Below are 12,817 nucleotides of genomic sequence, written 5' to 3'. Positions count from 1 at the left end.
GAGCGGTAGAGCACCTGCCTTGTATGTGTGACCCTGAGGTCCCGGGTTTGAGTCTCAGCACTGTAACAAAAACAAAAGAGAGGGGGCTGGAGCGACAGCACAGCGGGTAGGGCGTTTGCCTTGCACGCGGCCGACCCAGGTTCGATTCCCAGCATCCCCTGAACACCACCAGGAGTGATTCCTGAGTGCATGAGCCAGGAGTAACCCCTGAGCATCATCGGGTATGACCCAAAAAGAAAAAAGAGAGAGAGAGAGAGATACAAACTGTGTGTGTGTGTGTGTGTGTGTGTGTGTATGTGTGTGTGTGTGTGGCTGCTGGAGAGATAGTGCAGTGGGAAGGGGCTTGACCTGCATGCAGCTGACCTGGGTCCGATCCCCAGAACCCCATAGAGGTCCCCAAACCCCGAAGCAGTGATCCCTGAGTTCAGAATCAGGAGTGAGCCCTAAGCATCACCAGATGTGGCCCCCAAAACAAAACCAAACAACAAAGGGACTGAACACTGGTTTGTAATGGTAGAGAATGTGGAGTATATGATGGGTGTAACAAAGACCTAAAGCTGAAAGGGCTTTAAGGTGGCATGGGCGGGGCAGGAAAGCCACCATTCAAGAGAAACAGAAAAAGGAGAAAGGGGAAAGGCCCCTCAGAAGGGAGAGGGCCTTGCTTGGGCCTGTCCTTAGAGGCCTGAGGGCAGTGTCCTGCGGGCAGGGGCTGGGACAAGTGGGACAAGGGCTGCTTCCTGGCCCCGGGGGTTGCTCACTGCAGCCCCCGACCCCCGGGTGCTGAACCTCGTACCCTGAGAGCAGTCACTAAACCTTGAGACGTTTGCTCTCTAGCCTTTCCCCTTCTGACCCGTCTCTGCACCCGAGGGGCAACACTCTGTATGGGGGGGGGGGGGGCGGGGGGGGGGCTACAACACCGGACTCAGCGCCGACCCCCACGGCCCCATCCATCCCTGTGCCGAGGCGAGCGCGTGAACACCCCGGCCCGTCATTCCGGAATGTGCGTGCCAAGTCCTGCTTACTGCAGAGACAGCCCGGGCCAGGCGGGTCCGGGGGAGGAGAGCCCGGGGACCAATGCCTGGGCCGGGTGAGAGCTTGTGAAACACCAAGAAAAAACGCTCCGGGCCGCGCATCCAGCTCTGGAGCAAAACTCCAGACGGTTGCGGAACCCGGGGCAAGAGTGGAGTCCCGGAGAGACTGGGGGTGGGGGGGCGGCCCACCCCCACCCCTGCGCCCCTACCCGCTCCGGGCTCGCCTCCCCGCCCCTCCCCCGCCCCCACGCCTCGGGCGCCGCCGCCGGGGGCAGGTGCAGGGCGCAGGGGCGCCCCGGGGCCGGGCCGGTGGCCGCCGCGCGCCGCGGGAGGCGCTCGGGCCGGGGCGCGCTCCGTGCCACCCCGCGGGTGCGCCCCAGGGGCGCGTGACTCCGCCCCGTCCCGCCCCCGCTCGCTCGATCGCTCGGCGCCGCCACCGACGCTCGGGCCGGCGAGTCCTTGGCGGGCACCGGGGCGGCGAGATGCCCGCGGAGGACGGCGGGGCCGAGGCGCTGCAGCGCGAGCTGGAGGCGCGGGTGCGCGCCGTGGTGGGCGCCAGCTCGTGGTGGGAGCGCCACGGCGTGGACTGCGCCATCCTCGCCCTCAGCCTGCTCGTCCTGCCGGCCGGTGAGGCCCCCGCGGCCCGGGCTGGGAGGGGGTGATGGGGATGGCTCGGGAAGGGCCCCGGGACACCCGGACGGAGGGGGACGACCCAAAGGCCAGAGTCCGGTTGGGATGCCAGAAATGCTCCCGACTGGGGAGAAAGTTGAGAGGGGACATCCCGTCCCTCCCCCGCTCCTGGCCTGGGGGAGGGGAAACTGTTTTGGGGGTGCAGGGAGAAAGAAAAGGCAGGGTGGGAATTTCTCCTGGACACCTCCTCCTGGTCAGTGCCCACCGCCACCCGGGCGCCGGGCCGGCTCTGCCAACCCCTTGGCCGGTCAATAGCGCCTTATTGTTCCGAATCCTGCAGCTTGTGCCAGCCCATCCCCCGCCGTGGCACCCGCCGGGAGCTGGGGGCTGGGTCCCCGCGCGCTGGGCTTCCCTGGGTGGGCGCTGGGCACCGCGGGGTCCCCCTGTCTCGGAGCTGGAGCGGGCACCCGCACTCCCTCTTGGCAGGCTTCCTGTGCCTGCGCTCCCACAACGTGCTGGTGTTCGCGCTGGGCATCGCCATCCTGGGGGTGTCCCACTCCACGCTGACCGTCAAGGGCAGCCACCTGGCCACCCACGGCGCCCTCACCGAGTCCAAGCGCTGGAGCAAGATCTGGGCGCTGTTCTTCGTGGAGGTGAGCGGCCACGGGGCGTGCGAGATGGGGGTCAGAGTGTCCCGGGGGGCTCCAGGACTCCGGGCGTCTGTCTCTGGCCCGACACCGTAGTGGCTGGCTGGAGTGGGGTGCTTCCCTCCTCGCAACCCGGGGGACCTCCTGGTTTTGCGGTCATAGTTTTAATGGGCACGACAGGAGCCCGGGAGGGGGAGCAGGGCTTGGTGTCATCGTACGCCCCAACCCACCCCCCCCTGTATCCCACTTGCCACCTGCTTCCTCGGCTGAGCCCCCGGCCACTCACACCCCGTCACCTAAGGCTGAGTTCCTCCCTGAGTCCTCTACTCATCTGCTCCCCTGGACCCCCTCCTGAAAGAAGCTCTCACCAAAACCTCCCTTTTTTTTTTTTTTGTTTCTTGCTTTTTGGGTCACACCCAGCGATGCACAGGGCTCTGCACTCAGGAGTTACTCCTGGTGGTGCTTGGGGGACCCTGTGGGATGCTGGGAATCGAACCTGTGTTGGCTGCGTGCAAGGCAAACACCCTCCTCGCTGTATTATTGCTCTGGCCCCCTGAAAATCCCTTTCTGACCCCGAGAGACTCCTGAGTTCGACTCCGAACCTCCAGCAAAGTTCTCTCCCCTGTTTTATTTCAGGGGGTTCATAGGTGTCCCCCTGACCTGTATGGCCACTCAGGTCCACACTCTGTACAGCGTTAGTGGCCTCGGGGCAGGGGGAGGGAGGACCCAGGAGCTGACACCTGGATTCGCCCCTTCCCTGTCCCTCCCTTCTTCGTTTTCTTTTCTTTTTTATTTTTGGGTCACACCTGGCGATGCTCAGGGGTGACTCTGGGCTCTGCACTCAGGAATTACTCCGGGGGAGCTCGGGGGACCCTATGGGACAGCGGGGATCAACTGGGTTGGCAAATGCTCTCCCTGCTGGACGGTCGCTCCGGCCTAATCCCTGAATTTCTACAGTGCAGACTTAGAGGGTAACTAATGCATCAGGCCTCAGAGTTTATTTCTGGACTTTTCCTTCCCCAGGTCGGCCCCGGCCCTTGGTCCCAGCCAGCCTGCCTGAGGCGGGCGGCGGGATCAGATGGCCCCAGGGCACTGTACAGAGGGATGCAGGCAGGCCAGAAGGCGGCGGCCGGGCTCTGTCGGCCCCTGGCATGGCCCTAGGGGGTCTGGAGTCGGGGGACACCCTCTGCAGCCAGTGGGGAGCAGGGATTGTGGGTGTGGGTCGGCCCCAGCCCAGCCCCGCAGTTCTCAGACTTTGGGGTGCAGCGGGGTGACGCACAGTCCCGGGGCCCGGGGGAATCCGATACGCACCAAACCTGAGAACCTCTGGCCTAGACTCGGGGACCCACAGGCCACTGTGGGTGCTGGGCAGAGGCAGGGGGCCAGGAGAGTGGGGTGCCCAGCATCCCCGACGGCCAGTGGCCAGGGCCCAGGTCCCCTGTGCTGCTGGCCTCAGCTCGGGCCCCGCCCCTGCGTCCCTGCCGTTCCCGACTCAGCGCCGAGTCCTCCATGGGCCCGACGCGGGCGGTGCAGGTGACCTGGGGGCAGGGTCCAGGGCCAGGCCTGCTGAAGGACGGTCACAGACTGAGACTGTATCCCTCGCGGGGGCGGGGAGGGGGAGGCTTGGCCCCCACCCTGTGCTGAGACACTGCTCCGGGTGCACCCAGGCCAGCGGGACACGGCCCACAGGCCCAGTGGCACCTCCTGTCCCACCCTTTTTTTGGGTGGGTTGGACTGAAGGAGGGGGAAGGGATGGCTGGACCCCCTTCCCTTCCTGCAGTGCTCCTGGCAGTGGGGGGAGGGGTGAGCAGAGCCTTAATTTTGTCTGGGGGCCAGCGGTGCTCAGGGCTCTGCACTCTGGGGTCACTCCTGGCAGTGCTCCGGGCTGACTCCTGGCTCTGCACTCTGGGGTCACTCCTGGCGGTGCTCCAGGTGACCTTCTGCAGTGCTGTGGATCAAAATGGGGTCAGCCATGTGCAAGGCAAGAGCCTTCACCCCTGGCCGTTGGCGCTGGCCCTGGCGCCTTAGTCTTTCCAGCTGGGCAGCGGGGCAGCACAGGGCCCAGCCTGCAGGGACAGGGACGCCCCCTCAGCCTCTCCCAGCCCGAGGCTTCGTGCCTATTGCCTCACACGCACCCTTCACCTGAGAAACTTCTGTGGGTCCGTGGAGTACATAGGTGTGGAAAACAGCTGAAACAGGCGCACAGACCAAGCATTTGCTCGTCAGAGATCATCCAGAAATTGCTTTAAATACAAGTTGGTTTTACTCATTTATTGGCTTTGGGGTCTCACTCGGGGTGCTCAGGGCTTATTCCTAGCTCTGCACTCAGGGACCACTCCTGGCGGTGCTCAGGAGACCCTCTGGCATGCCAAGGATCGACCCTGGGTGGGCCACGTACAGGCGGGTGCCTTAACCCCTATACTCTCTCGGGGCCCCCGAAAGTCCTAAAAATGTTTCACAACTCCCTGAATTCAGACGCTGGGGCCTGGGGGCCGCAAGAGGGGTCAGCGGCCCGAGCCTGTGCTAACACTGCACGGCCCCCCTGCGCTGGGAGTAGACCCCGAGCACTGCCTGATGTGTGATGTGCCCCCCCCCAAAAAAAGAAACTCAGGGCGTAGGAAACAGGAGGCACATGGCAACCTGTCCTGCCTGGAAGCTCAAGTCGAGGACACGGCCCTGGGGACCATCCTGGGGCGGGGCCGCCCCTGGGGCGCGTCCCTGGCGCTGTCTGTTGGCTTCGGCGCTGTCACGGGGCTCCCCAGGGCTCACGGACTGTGTTTGCGTGTCACGGGCCTGTCTGCGGGGGGCCCTGGGCCACCCTCCTCCCCTCTCCCCTGCGCAGGGGACTGGACCCCTGCCGCTCCTCATCTCTCCTGAATCCATCTTGGGGGGGGGACTGGGGGGGCCGGGGAGGACACTTGGGTGCCCGAGGAGCACTCAATCTCCGAAGTGTGTCGGGGACCCGCTGGGCTGGGGCAGAACCTCCCTGTCTCTGAGCCGGGGGTGAAGGGGCGAGGCTGGAGGGGGCTGGGTCTCTGCCAAGGTACCCCCCGTATCTGGGAGGCAGCTCAGGGCAGTCTCGAGGGCAGGAGGCGGTGACCCCCAGCACTGCCAGGACTGACCCCCAGCACTGCTGGGGGTGCCCCTGCCCAAAAAAAACAAAAGGAAGTACCCCTAATCCTATATAACTGCCTGCCCCGGGACATGAGAAAGTTCTAGTCCTCCTCCTTCCTCTGAGCCCTCCCCGCCCCGGGGTGCAGGCCTGGGCAGGGTCCCCAGGGCCGGGTGTGGGGGAGCCCCGGGGGAGGGGACAGGCCACTAAGACCTTGATTGTTTCATCCTTATTTGCTGGGGCCGTCACAGCTGGTCTCGGGGCTCAGGTCCTCTGCCAGGGTTGGGGGCATCGCTCTGCCCCAGGGGGCGCCTGTCGCCCTCTCTCCTGTCAGGTGGATGGTGGGGGGACCACTGGTATCCGCAGCCCAGTCTGCTTCTAGAACATTCTCTGCCCAGCACGTCACTGTGGCCACCGTCCTCTTGCCTTCTCACCGACCTCTGCTTCCACCCAACCCCGAGGGGAGAGGGCGAGTGTGTGAGGCTGCTTTGTCCACAGGTCCCCCACTTCCCTTTTGTGGGTGAATGGCCGGGGTCACACATGCATCTGCGCCTCACACATCCGGCCGCAGCGCAGACGGGGGCAAGCACTGCCCCTGCAGGGCTCCCCCACCCCACGCGTGCATGGGGGGTCCTCCCTCGAGGCCCAGAGACCACACTCGGCCTGTGTCGGTGGCACTGGGGATTGAAATCTTTTTTTTGTTTTGTTTTGTTTTTTTTGGGTCACACCCGGCGATGCACAGGGGTTACTCCTGGCTCTGCACTCAGGAATCACTCCTGGCGGTGCTCAGGGGACCATATGGGATGCTGGGAATCGAACCCGGGTCGGCCGCATTGCAAGGCAAACGCCCTCCCCACTGTGCTGTCGCTCCAGCCCCAAATCTTTTTTTTTTTTTTTGAGGGGAGTATGGTGTGAGACCCTCCCAGTGGTGCACTCATCCTGTCTCTATTCAGGGGTCATTCTTGGGGGGCTCTGAGGAACCCCCACGTCTGGTGCTGGGGATCGATCCCAGGTCAGCTGTGTGCAAGGCAGGGGCCCTGCCCATCCCATTGTACTATCTCTCCGGCCCACTTTCCTTTTGAAAAAATCAGACTCACAGTATTGTAAAAAAACACAGAGTGGGGGCCGGAGAGATAGTACAGTGGGTAGGGAGGGGGCCGGAGAGATAGCACAGTGGGTAGGGTGTTTGCCTTGCACGTGGCGGACCGGGGTTCTATCCCCGGCACCTCATATGCCTCCTGTGTGTGGATTCTCAAAAGGGGTCTTTCAGGACCTCCCACCCCGCCCGGCTCTCGTGGCTTCCTGGAAGACAAGTGGGGAGCGGTCACGGGCGATGCCCGGTCTGGAGACTCTCAGAGCCCGGCCCCTGGTGGGCTTGCCTGTGGCCCCGGGGTGGCAGTGCTGCATTGCGTGCGGGTGGCCCAGAGAGGCGTGGAGAAAGTGGGGTGTCTTAACTGTGGGTAAGGAGACTGCAGGGGCGTCTGACACAGGGTGGGTGGAGGCTGGGTGCTGGGTTCCCAGGGGCGTTAAGATCCACTTCTAGGGTACCGGACCCCCGTCGAGGGGGAGGGCGCTCGCCTTGCACCCTCCCCCTGTGGCTGGATCCTCCGCAGCCTACAGGGTCCCCTGAGCACCGCCAGGAGTGATTCCTGAGTGCAGGGCCAGGAGTAAGTCCTGAGCGTAGCCAGGCGTGGCCCCCAAGCAAAAACAAACCGGCAAAAGACCCCCTTGCAGTACCCCAGGGGCTCCTAGTGGACCTGGAAATACGCACGTGAGTGGCCCCGTCAGGATGCGGGCGCAGGGGCGGACGGGAAATCTGCGTGGGCCGTCCAGGCCGGTCGTGGCAAGGGCTGATCTGTGATTTTCTCTGCTGTGAGGAAAGTCGGGTCTGTGCTGCTGGTGGGTGGGAGGGGACAGAGGGCGTCCCCCTGTTTATTTGGGGGCCACACCTGGCGGTGCTCGGGCTTACTCGGGGATCACTCCTGGCAGGGATGGGAGGGGGCACTGGAAGCCGGGTCGGCTGCATGCAGGAAGCTCCCCACCTGCTAGACTTTCTCTCCGGCCCTCACTGTTTTGCAGGATGGAAAACCTTCTCTGTGGCATAATGTCTGTCCGCAGCAGATTTAAGTAGGTCACTCTACAGGATTGGAGGGCAGGGCCGGGGAGATGGACCTGGGAGGACGGGAAGGACAGGGCAGGAGCCGGGGGAGGGCGGAGGAGCAGGAGGAGGAGGAGGAGGAACTGTCAGGGCAGGGGTAGGAGCTGGGGCTGGGGGCGGGGGTGGGGGCAGCATCCCTCAGGCCAGGGGACTCGGGCTGGAGTCTGCCCAGCTCCCTCCAGACCCTGATGGCAGATAAAGACGGAGCCCAGCTTTCCAGTAAACAGCCCTTGTCTGCAGTCACAGGCGTGCTAAATAGTCCGCAGAAATAAGCCCTGAGCACCACCAGGTGTGGCCCCTACCGCACCCCCCCCCCAAAGCCTGGGAGATGGGAGATGTCTCAAAAGGCTGGAGCAGAGGGTCCTTTCCATGCGGGAGGCCAGGGTTTGCTCCCGCACTGCCAGGAGCCACCTGAGCGTCTCCGGGTGTGGCCCCCCAGAACAAACAGAAACAAAACCCAAAAACCTAAGACAAAAGAAGAAAGGGGCCAGAGCAATAGGACAGCGGGGAGGGCGCTTGCTTCACACATAGCTGGCCTGGGTTTGATCCCCGGCGCCGCATCTGCTCCTCTGAGACTGGCCAGGAGTGATCCCTGAGTGCCGAGCCAGGAGTCAGCCCTGAGCACTGCCAGATGTGTGCCCCCCCACTATAGCTCAGTTTATGGGAAGTGACCGGTGCTGGCTGTGTGCACATTTGCATAGATCTGCACAGGAACCACCTTAGCGTGCTCATTTGCATAGATCTGCATAGGAACCACCTTAGCGTGCTCATTTGCATAGATCTGCATAGGAACCACCTTAGCATGCTCGTTTGCATATATCTGCATAGGAACCACCTTAGCTTCTGCTCCTGGCCAGCTGGGGAGCATTTGACTTGCCTGTGGGGGGGCTGGGTTACCTCCTTGGCACTGCAAAAACAACAAAACACAAAAATGTGCAACTCAGCCACTCAGGGTAACAGCTCATCCCGGAGGCTGGTCACGCCCAGCTCAGGGCCAGGCCCAGGAAGGCGGGTTGTGCCAGCAGGAGCCCCTTGGGCAACTCAGGAGCCACCTCCCGCCCTGTCCGCTCTGGGCTCAGCTGCAAAACAGGGCCTGTCCCGATTTCCGGCACAGACCCACCCGATCATCGACGGCGGGGCCAGCTGCCCGGGCACTGCGCGCCCAGGCCTCGCGGGCTTGCCGGGGTGGCCGGTGGCAGAGCGGTGACGGGGCCCCCCCAGGCCCTCTGAGGGCCACGCGTGCCAAGCGGCGGGGTGGCAAGTTGCCCCTCTGTGGTGGGCCAGGCCGGAGTGGGGTGTTCTCGGGGCTTCCGGCGGCCCCTCTCTGCTTCCCCCACTGCCGTCGAGGCTGACGTCGCCCGCTGCCCTCCCGGCCCCCAGGTGTGCACCGCCTTCACCGCGGAGTATGCCAGGTACGGGCACGTGAAGATGCATCATGGCTACACCAACGTGCTGGGCCTGGGGGACTCGAGCACGTGGCGGCTGCCGCTCCTCAACCGCTACGTGTACATGTTCCTCGCGCCGCTCCTCATCCCCGTCATCACCCCGCTCGTGGCCTTTGGTGAGTGCCACGCCCGCCCCTCTCCCCTGCTGGCTGTGGAGGGGAAGTGAGGAGCCCGTTAAGGAGGGGCGCTGCCCGTTGCAGGGGCCTGGGCGTGTCCCCGCCCTCCCTGAGCCTCTTTCCTGCCCGCACCCGTGACCAGGGGGCACAGAACGGGGTCCCCTCCGGAGAGAGACCTGGCGGGGGTCACTGGGTGATAGAAGGAGCCGGGCCGTGGGGCCGGACACCGCTGACTGGGGGCCAGAGTCCAGCGGGTTGCGCTCCTGCCTCGCATGTGGCTGACCCAAGTCTGCTCCCTGGCACCCACTCTGGTCCCCAGAGCCCTCCAGGGGTGCAGAGCCCGGAGTGACCCCTGTGGCCCGCTAACAAAAGAGACACTTCTGTGGGGCTGGAGAGACGGTAGAGCAGGGAGGGTTGCACGCAGCCATCTTGGGTTTGATCCCGGGCATCCCATAGGGTCCCCCGCGCACCGCCAGGAGTGATCCCTGAGCACCACCAGGCGTGGCCCCAAAGCAAGAAAACCCGGCACCCCCCACCCCCGACTGGCCCAGGGGTCTTATGAACGGGCTCCCTGTCCTCACCCAGACAGTGCGGGTGAGCACAGCCCCCCGCCCGCCCCCCCCCCCCCCGTGCGGTCCTGGGCTGGGCCTCATGGTGCACCTGCCTCTCTCGTCTGTCTGTCTGTCCTAGAGCGGCTGCGGACCATGCCCCCCCGCGGGGCGCTGCGCTCGCTGGCGCTCATGGGCCTGGGGCTGTACTCGCACTACTGGCTGCTGCGCCGCGTGTCGGCCTTCCGGAGCGCGGGCTCCGCCCTGCTCTGCATGTTCGCCACGCGCGCCCTGCTCGCGCACCCCTACCTGCACGTCAACATCTTCCAGGTGAGCCCGGAGCTTCTTGAGACCCCGCTCGTGTGGGGTGGGTGGGCTTAGGGGAGGGGCGCAGGGCAGACCCCAGTGCCTGCCCTGGGGCTCTCAGGGTGAGGGTCCTGCGGGATAGGAAAGGGGGCCCGCCCCCAGACACCCAGTCCCCCGGCTGGGACTGCACTGGCCCCGCCCCCGACAGACACCCCGTTTCTCTCAGTGTCCCCCAACTGTCCACGAGCCAGAGGCTTTGTGACCCTCATGAGTGGCACAAACGTCACCTGCAGGTTTTGCTTCTGGGGCCACACCCGGAGCTGGGGGCTTACTCTGGTGGTACTTGGGGGGACTCGAGGGGGTGCTGGGAATTGAACCCCGGTGCCGTCTCTCTGGCCCACTCACCTGACCTTGTCTGGGGGGAACTCACCCCCTGCCCCCAAACCTGGACGGCTCCCAGGCCCGGCCCCTCTGTGTACGGACAGGGAGCGGGGCCTCGAGGTGGGTGACCTGCTGGGGGTGGGGGAGGGGAGCTCCCGGCCCCCGCCTGACCCTGGCCTCTGGCAGCACATCGGGCTGCCCATGTTCTCGCTGGACACCAAGCCCCGGAGGATCCACATGATGAGCCTGGGGGTGCTCAACCTGCCGCGGCTGCCCCTGCTGGACTGGGCGTTCGGCCACTCCATCATCAGCTGCCACGTGGAGCACCACCTCTTCCCCTCCCTCTCCGACAACATGTGCCTGAAGGTAGGGGCACCTGACCCCCGAGACACCGGGCTAAGCAGACAGCCCTCTGTGGAAAGCAGGGGTGAGGGCTGGAGCGACAGCACAGCGGGGAGGGCGTTTGCCTTGCACACGGCCAACCCGGGCTCGATTCCTGCCATCCCATAGGGTCCCCTGAGCACCGCCAGGAGTAATTCCTGAGTGCAGAGCCAGGAGTGACCCCTGTGCTTCGCCGGGTGTGACCCAAAAAGCAAAAAAAACCAAAAAACAAAAAACCCAACCCCCCCCAAAATCAACAGGGTGAGCCGTGCGGGTGGGAAGAAACGGATGTGAAGGGCGTCCAGGGAGCCATCCTGGGTTCGATCCCCGGCGGGTACCTGTCCCCTGTGCCCGGGTGGCTGCCGTGCAGTGGGGGGCTGTGGGGAGGAGCCCCCCTCTCCTCGCTGGCGGGGATGGGGAGAAGTGGGGATCACCACGGCCCGGTGCCCCTAGGTCTGCATGGAGCAAGGGCCGGGGCGTACGTGGGAGCCCCAGCCCGGCCCCCCCAGTGAGAGACCCCCGTCCCGGGCGGGCCGCCCCTGTCCCGCAGGTGCAGCCCGTGGTGTCCCAGTTCCTGCGGGAGAAGCAGCTGCCGTACAACCAGGACTCGTACCTCGCCCGCTTCCGGCTCTTCCTCAGCCGCTACGAGGAGCTCATGGTGCAGGCGCCCCCCATCACCGAGCTGGTGGGGCTGCAGTGAGGGGCCCCCGGCCCCGGGGCGCTCCTGCGGGGGCTCTGAGTTAGGGGCCCGCTGGCGGGAAGGACCCATCGCTCTGGTCGGCCGGGCCTCGGCCGACTTCACCTCAGGACTGATGCGCTGCGTCCCCCCCCCCGCCCGGCCGAGCTTGGGGGCAGCGGCTACTCTCGAGTGACCTTGCCAGGGCGCGTCAGAGGCCGGGAGCTTATAAATAGCTCTGAGCTGGGCCTTCCTGGCTCTAGAAACATCTGCTGTGTTCTGTGATGTCTCGGAGGGCGGATCTGGTGCTGGAAACGGGGTGGCGGGGGCTGGGGGTGCAGGGGGCTGGCACGAGGGGACTCAGAGGACTGCGGGCCCCCAGTGAGGCCCAGTGCAGGCCCGGAGTGGGTTCTGCCCCGGCCTGGCGCTGGATGAAGTTGGGGGGGCGGCAGGGGAGGGGCCAGAGCAGCTAGTTAGGAGTTTCTCCTGACAGCCCAGCGGGTTAGACACGGCCTGGCTCATGTGGTGGGTTCGGTCCCCGGCACCCCATAGAGCCCTTAGGGCCTCCAGGAGTGACCCCCGAGTGCAGAGCCAGGAGTCAGCACTGAGCATCACTGAGTGTGGCCCCCAAAAACACCCACACAAAGTTTCTCATTTCTGGGGCCGGAGTGATAGCACAGCGGGTAGGGAGTTTGCCTTGCACGCGGCCAACCCGGGTTTGAATCCCAGCATCCCATATGGTCCCCTGAGCACCGCCAGGAGTCATTCCTGAGTGCAGAGCCAGGAGGAACCCCTGTGCATCGCCGGGTGTGACCCAAAAAGCAAAAAAAAAAAAAGAAAAAAAAAGGTTTCTCGTTTCTGGGGCTGGTAGGGTGTTTGACTTGCATGCAGCTGACCCGGGTTCAATTCCTAGCATCCCAGATGGTCCCCCGAGCACTGCCAGGAGCAGTTCCTGAGTGCAGAGCCAAGAGTGACCCCTGTGCATCGTTGGGTGTGACCCAAAAAGCACAAAAAAAAAAAAAAGCTTCTCGTTTCTGGAAGCTGGAGAGACACTACAGCAGGTGGAGCGCTGCCTTGTACACGCTCAACTCGGGTTTGACCCCTGGGCCCCAGGGCCACCCCATATGGTCTACCAGGAGAAAGCCCTGAGCCCATATGAGCAGAGCCAGGTGTGGCCCAAAAACCAAAACTGAAACAAACAAGCGTTTCTCCTCTCAGTGCTCTTAGGGGGCTGATGCGTTGTCCCGGGGCCTGTCCAGTGCGTTGCAGGGTGACCTGCTACCTCCCGGCGCCTAAGTTGTGACAAAGTGACGTGTTCCCAGACACTGTCCAGTGTCCCTGGGAGGGGTCTCAGATGGGATGGCCCCGCATAGGGAGTGGCCCAAA

General features: G+C 64.5%; 1 protein-coding gene across 1 annotated transcript; it reads left to right on the top strand.

Moving 5' to 3' along the window:
• Positions 1 to 1,364: 1,364 nt before the first annotated feature.
• On the top strand, positions 1,365 to 11,699 carry FADS6 (fatty acid desaturase 6). Its single transcript, XM_055133167.1, has 6 exons — positions 1,365 to 1,658; positions 2,148 to 2,314; positions 8,959 to 9,139; positions 9,830 to 10,017; positions 10,561 to 10,740; positions 11,306 to 11,699. Exons 1-6 carry the CDS (start codon positions 1,514 to 1,516, stop codon positions 11,453 to 11,455), a joined length of 1,011 nt encoding a protein of 336 aa, XP_054989142.1. The 5' UTR covers positions 1,365 to 1,513; the 3' UTR covers positions 11,456 to 11,699.
• The last annotated feature ends 1,118 nt before the right edge of the window (positions 11,700 to 12,817 follow it).

This window comes from Sorex araneus, chromosome 3 (assembly GCF_027595985.1).
Source record: "Sorex araneus isolate mSorAra2 chromosome 3, mSorAra2.pri, whole genome shotgun sequence".
NCBI lineage: Eukaryota > Metazoa > Chordata > Mammalia > Eulipotyphla > Soricidae > Sorex > Sorex araneus.
Note: the sequence above shows the minus strand (reverse complement) of the source record. Positions and strands in the feature narration are given on the sequence as shown.

Bases quoted from the DNA above. Each gene is read 5' to 3' on its own strand.
- FADS6 (XM_055133167.1), top strand. From the start codon at position 1,514: ATGCCCGCGGAGGACGGCGGGGCCGAGGCGCTGCAGCGCGAGCTGGAG. The intron at 1,659-2,147 runs GTGAGGCCCCCG...CCCTCTTGGCAG, and splicing joins CCTGCTCGTCCTGCCGGCCG to GCTTCCTGTGCCTGCGCTCC. The intron at 2,315-8,958 runs GTGAGCGGCCAC...CCCGGCCCCCAG, and splicing joins GGGCGCTGTTCTTCGTGGAG to GTGTGCACCGCCTTCACCGC.